Source organism: Medicago sativa, chromosome 4 (assembly GCF_051527215.1).
Source record: "Medicago sativa cultivar Bolivia chromosome 4, Bolivia_mono, whole genome shotgun sequence".
Classification (NCBI taxonomy): domain Eukaryota; kingdom Viridiplantae; phylum Streptophyta; class Magnoliopsida; order Fabales; family Fabaceae; genus Medicago; species Medicago sativa.
This window is the reverse complement of record NC_140752.1, coordinates 91,023,402-91,029,401: the sequence shown is the minus strand read 5'-3', so window position 1 is coordinate 91,029,401 and position 6,000 is coordinate 91,023,402. Positions and strand designations below refer to the sequence as shown.

Below are 6,000 nucleotides of genomic sequence, written 5' to 3'. Positions count from 1 at the left end.
TAAAATTTATTTTGTCTCTAAATCCCCGATTGAGTAGAAGTGATGAAGAGTTGTTTGTTTGTATGTGTGTTAGGTTGAAAATTTTGTAGTTTTTCATCGAACATATTTTTTTTTTCTTAGTGAAATTGTCTAAACATAAGTCACTTCACTTTGAACTTAGTTTTAACCAAAGAAATTTTGCAATATTAAGTTTGTTCAAAGCTGGTAAATACTAACCCAAACAAATGCTTAGAAGTTGAAGTAAAGAATGTTGTGAACATAGTTCCAAAAATCTAATATGAAATGACTCAGTGCTTAGCCGATAATACGGAATTTGTTGATTAATTACTAGTTCAGTGGAAGCAATCATCCTAAGTAAGTATCATACTTGGAATTCATTAATCTAGCAGCAAATGTCCAATCAAGTTTCGTTTTTCTTGATGCTAGAGTGTTTTGCTTTCCTTTTATCTGCACCCTTTACAGTTCATTGCTAATGAGCTGTTTGTTCTTTGAGAGTGATTTAGTCATCCATTTTCGTTGTAGGTATTTATTTTATGTATTGTTAGCATTTGGAAGCCTCTATGTATAAGGAACTTTTCTTTCTTTGAAGCAAACAACATCTTTAGATATAATATAAAATTTAGGCTATATGCTTCAGGTATTTAGATGTGTTTTACAACATGATTTCTTATGATGAAATAATTTTAAGACACGGAGAGCCTTCTTCTCGGGGCTGATCTACGACGAGTGTGGTTTGGTGATGTGGGCATATCTTGTCCATCTCTAGTTTCACCTCCTGTTGGTTTTACATGGAAGGATTTCTTGATCTTCCGCCAATTTAAACTCCAGCCTGATAGATTCTTTGGTTTGTCGTTGCTAGTTAACTTTTTATACTCTTCTTGCAACTCAAAGTAGTCGTTCTGCAGTTCTACCATGTTGGACTTTACATTCTCGAGTTCTGCTTTGAGTGTTTTTATGTCTATAGTTTCAGATGTCTGGTTTACATCCTGTTGAGAGTTGATTCCACTTTGTGCCGGTTCCTTCTCTTGCATTGCTGCTCTCATCTTTACTTGCTCTGCAAATAGAACCTGCGTTGTATACTTTGGTTCAGGTGACAATGCCTAAGCTGAATCACCATTATGGACATATTAGCTCTGAAAAGGTTAAAAACTTATGTGATTTTAACTATCATGTGTTATGCTGCCACACTATCTTAGATGCTATGTCTATAATGTGAACCAGATCCAAAATGTTGTTTTGTGGAATTCAATTATCTTATTAAAAATGGAGTTGGAAGTATTTTCTTCTCTCTGTTGAATCTCTTCTTATCATGATTGTATCATATCTCAACATTTCTAGATTATATACTGATGTTCTAAACTAATTTTGTTTTGTTGCAATGTCAAGACAATTTTATTTCTAAATCACAGTAGGTAACTAAAGACACAAACTTTTGTGTATAGAGGAAATACTTTGCGGAGTTTACTATCAACTATTTCCCTTTCACTCTATGAGACATGATTTTGGGGAGGGATTTGAGAGCTCTTTCCAATTAGTCTTGCTGTTTGGTTTATATTTTTCCATTTGTAAGGATCATTTGTACTGTCTTGCTTCTATGTGATCCCTCTTTCCTTCTAAAGAAGTTTCTTCTTTCATTTAAAATCATAGTTCACTAGTTTTCCATCTGCATGGAAGGGATTTCTTTTTCAAAGTTAAAGGTCTGTGAAGAAACAATTATTAATATATCATAGAAAACATCTGACCCCAAATTGGTTCAGATCTTCAATTGTGTTGATGTGTTTTTCAAAGGTATTTAAGCAGATGCTAGTGGTTCTAAATTGTACTTTATGATAATGTCATCATTTTTTTTCTTCATGGAATTCTTAAAACTCTATTTGGTGATTGTATGAAGCTAAAGTAACCGAAGACTAAGTTCCAAAGATCCAGGGAACTTTACCTGGACAACTGTTCTTAGAGGCAATCTATCATTTTGTGCAGCATGTATGCATGCATCAAGTGAGAGTTTTTCACAGTTCATTATTTTGCAGAGTCTTCTACGGTCTTGGTCAGTTAGGGAAGGATGGGTCTAGAGAAACATCAATATCAAACGTCAAAACTTTGTTTTGAAATCACTTTTACAACACTTCAAACCTGAATTGAACACAAGAAAATAGGAATTAAAAGGCTGACCTTTAGGTAGGTGTCAATGGCTCTATATAGACCATCGTGAAATGATCGAGTATGTTCTGGCAGTAATTCAGCTAAGACTTGGAACATTGTAATTGAAAGATTTGGATCTGTTGCAACTTCAGCTAGGTAATTGTCCAAAAGCCTACTAATATTGAATTTCCCGGACTTTTGTTGCAGTTGCGTTTGCTGTTTTTCATGCATCAAGAAGTATTCAACAATCCGTTGTACTACATCTATGTCTTGCATAGTGCAGTTTTCGGGTGAATTAGGCATGCTACAAATGAAAAAGAAAAGAATAGAACAAAGAAAAAGATAGAAATTAGTGTCTTTGGTCATTTTCATAAGCCTCCGGTTATTTTTTATTTTTCGCAGAGTTGGATTTGACCTTCAGCATTAATGCCAATTCCAATATGACAGGAGAAAAATGAATTGTAGCATACTCACTTGACCATTTTTCCTTGACCTCCATTTTGATATCTAGGAATTAAGAGATCATTCACCTCAGCATCTTCTAACACCATACCAACTCTCTTTTCAAGGTCTGAAATGAGAGCTGATGATACAGAATACATCATTGCCATCTTTAGCATCTGCAACAAGAACTTACATGGGACAGCATCTTGTTGAGGAGGAATTATGCTTATTAGGCTTTCAATAATAGTCGTTTGCTCCTTGCTATGTCTAGTGCTCTCTTCTATCTTCATGCTAAATATAGTGAACTGTAGATTACTTTTTCCATGCCCATATCCTCTAAGCCCTTCTAACTCCTCATACATTCCTGGTAGGCATCTCTTGGCATATTGCATGATACATTTACCAATGATCTCTGGTTTGGTTCCCTTTGCCCTAATTGCTGAAATTATCCGCATAAAATGATCAATGCGGAGGGTGGCCAAATCATCGAACCACCAGCTTTCTTGATTAGATGCTGCATCCTCACTTGCGGGCTCATTTTTAGTAGCCTTCCAAGCTATAGAATCACAGCATCTTCTAACAATTTGGATATTTTCAGCCCATGGAGATAGATTTTCACAAGATTTCAGAACAGTAACAGTGTCTTTCCATGAAGAAAGCACGACAAATGTGAGGAAAGCTTCAGTCTTGGAAATGAGATTGCCATCTTCTAGTTCTTCAGTCATCTCTAGAAATTCTGATGCACATCTTAGTGCAGCTACATTATCCGAGTTGAAGTCTATAGGGAGGCCATAACAGAATTTTAGAATTGTTTCAAATGTTTCACATCCACCTGGAAAGTTTTCAAGCTTGAGCACATTCCCAGAAGTTGAGATTAGAGGCTGTACTTCCGACCGTCCTATGTAGCCGCATTTTGATATCAAGGGGTACTGTTACACAAAAAGCAGCCAACATATAAAAAGATTAAGTTTTTTTTTTTTTTTTTTACTTTCAGTTGATGCCTTTTAATTACAACAGTGTGACCGTGTTTTTATTCTAATTCTGGTTTTCAAAAAAATTCTAAGGAAAAGAAAAACATTTATTTTTCTTCTAGTTTTTAACAAAATCTTGAAAACATTAAACACAATTAAAACATTGACTCTTTGTTTCTGCTGTTTTGCATGCTTTTAAGGAGGATTCCCTATCCATGTCTGATGTTCTCTGTCTACCTCTCTTGAGATAATTTTTCCCCCTCTTTCTCTATCCAAAAGGGGTGGTGGGGTGGGGAAGATACACAACACACACACACAAACACACTAGGAAGAAAGGAATAAATGATTTATACTCCCTATTAACAGGATTGTGCTCTTCACCAGTCAGTATCAATCATTGATATGAGTGATTACTAATATAGACAGTGTTATTATGATATCATTATCTTGTCCCTCATATACCCTGCTGATGATACTGTTTGGAAGAATTTTACTGAGCTAAACAAGGTCAATGATTTTCTGCATTTATAAGGATTTATGATGATGTTTATTGATACCTTGTGCACATTATAGGTGGTTTCCTGGACTTGAATTGAAAAGTCTGTTGGGATTCGAGGGGCAACGAACCTGCATAAGCCCAAACCAAAAAACAAACGGAGAAAATAAATCATTCATACAAAAAGAACTATGCTTTTTAGTTGCATAAAATATAAAGGATTCTATTTCTGGGAGTACCTTGAATGTTCATTTTTTATGCTATCAGCTATTGTGACATGTTTGTTGGGAATAACTATGCTTTTATCTGAAACTTGTTCAGTTCTGTCAGACTGACTTTCAGGGTCTTGTGCTTGGGCCACTTGAAGTGATTTCATGTTTATTCTTGAGCTAATTGCTGCAAGCTTGGGATAGACATTTCATTTTTGATGACTAGCCTAAATGATATATGAAACCAGACACGCTGCCTAAATTAATGCTGAGTACTGTTCTGTGGTCAGTGTAGAATTGTAGTTAAGATGGTGGGTGAGTTGTTTCTTTCTATGTAGGCTATCACCTTCAATAAAATTCTATCATCAAATGGAATACTATAATTGTGCAGATGTTTAAGTTCTGTTAGGTCATGTATACACATGTTAAGTTGTTTTCTCTATAAATTAAGTGGCTCTATTTTACTTGATTTTCTCTTGAATGAAATTACCTGTACAGATAGGATATATGTATGTTACTGTAATTGTATTATCATTTATATTTATATTCAACTGGTGAAGATTGAAGCATTTTACATAAAAATCTTAGGCTTAGCTATCATTGTCAGCAATGAGTAGTGCATATCATAGCACATGTGATTTTCCACTATCATTCCGGTAAGCTTGTGCTGGAATTTGTGGAATGTCCCTGACTTTTATATAAACTTCAGCTGCATAAAAAAAAAAAAAATTTGCAATGTAAGTAGCTTAGAAATTGCAGAGTTGTTTAAAGTAACATTTTTCTAGGACACGTTTGCTCTCACCTTGCATTTAACTCTACCCTTAAAGTCGTTGTTACAATGAAACAATAAATTGAAAAGTATTACTTTTATAAGATAAAATTTCTCTTTTTAATCCTTATCAGTATAGTAACATCAATCCTTGATTGTTATTGAAGGATCTGGGCCATGATTTGTCCCCCTTTAAGCCATACAAATGCAAACCAATTGTCGAATTGTGGCTCACAGTAATGTACGTCATTGTTTACATTCAATTATTTGAATAGTATTTTATTTCTATCCCAAAACTTTGAAAATGCAGTATCAAGATCAATATAGATAGGCTTAAATATATGCAAATGATCCTCGTAGATATAATATCGAGCGTTTTGGTTTTAATCCCTTTAAAAATAATTTTTTGGAATTAGTCCTAGTCCTTGTCAAACCTGCCTCTCCTGGTTGTGGCATTGGTTAATGACCAGTCATGCGAAATTCTTAAGACTATATCCACCACTTGTGCACTTAACTCGTTCACATCTTGTCAAACCTTCATGTTACGATCTTCCATAGACTCCACAAAGTAACAACCATGGTTTGCATAAGTTGGTGAAAGTTGTTGCAATATCAAGAAGAGTATTCATTTTCCCACCCAATGCCTTTCCTAGCGCGCCTTATTTTTTTCCCAAAATTACCCTCGGTACATTCCGGATTATATATAATCCAGACACATCCGGACTATATACTCCGGATTGCACCAGTGCACAGAACTGAAACAGATTTGCATGTCATTGTGGTTTTTATCATTTTTTTTCTTCAATAAATCATTATATATGTTTGTATAAAAGACAATTAACTTAAATATTATATCAAAAAATGATTATATATATATATATATATATATATATATATATATATATATATATATATCATTATACCAAAAAAGAGTTGAATTTATATCATTACACATTTCACCTAATGATATAC

The 6,000-nt window shown here is 34.2% G+C and overlaps 1 protein-coding gene across 3 annotated transcripts; it reads right to left on the bottom strand.

Moving 5' to 3' along the window:
• Nucleotides 1-573: 573 nt before the first annotated feature.
• DOT3 (Phototropic-responsive NPH3 family protein) lies at nucleotides 574-4,465 on the bottom strand. 3 transcript variants are annotated; one of them, XM_085705458.1, is made up of 6 exons: nucleotides 4,290-4,465; nucleotides 4,112-4,181; nucleotides 2,614-3,512; nucleotides 2,170-2,443; nucleotides 1,937-2,065; nucleotides 574-1,067 (listed from the first exon to the last, which is right to left on the bottom strand). In XM_085705458.1, exons 1-6 carry the CDS (start codon nucleotides 4,424-4,426, stop codon nucleotides 684-686), a joined length of 1,893 nt encoding a protein of 630 aa, XP_085561584.1. In that variant the 5' UTR covers nucleotides 4,427-4,465; the 3' UTR covers nucleotides 574-683. The 3 variants fall into 3 exon arrangements, with proteins under 3 accessions (XP_085561584.1, XP_085561585.1, XP_085561586.1); XM_085705460.1 differs by having other exon boundaries at nucleotides 893-1,105; XM_085705459.1 differs by lacking the exon at nucleotides 1,937-2,065.
• Nucleotides 4,466-6,000: the final 1,535 nt, after the last annotated feature.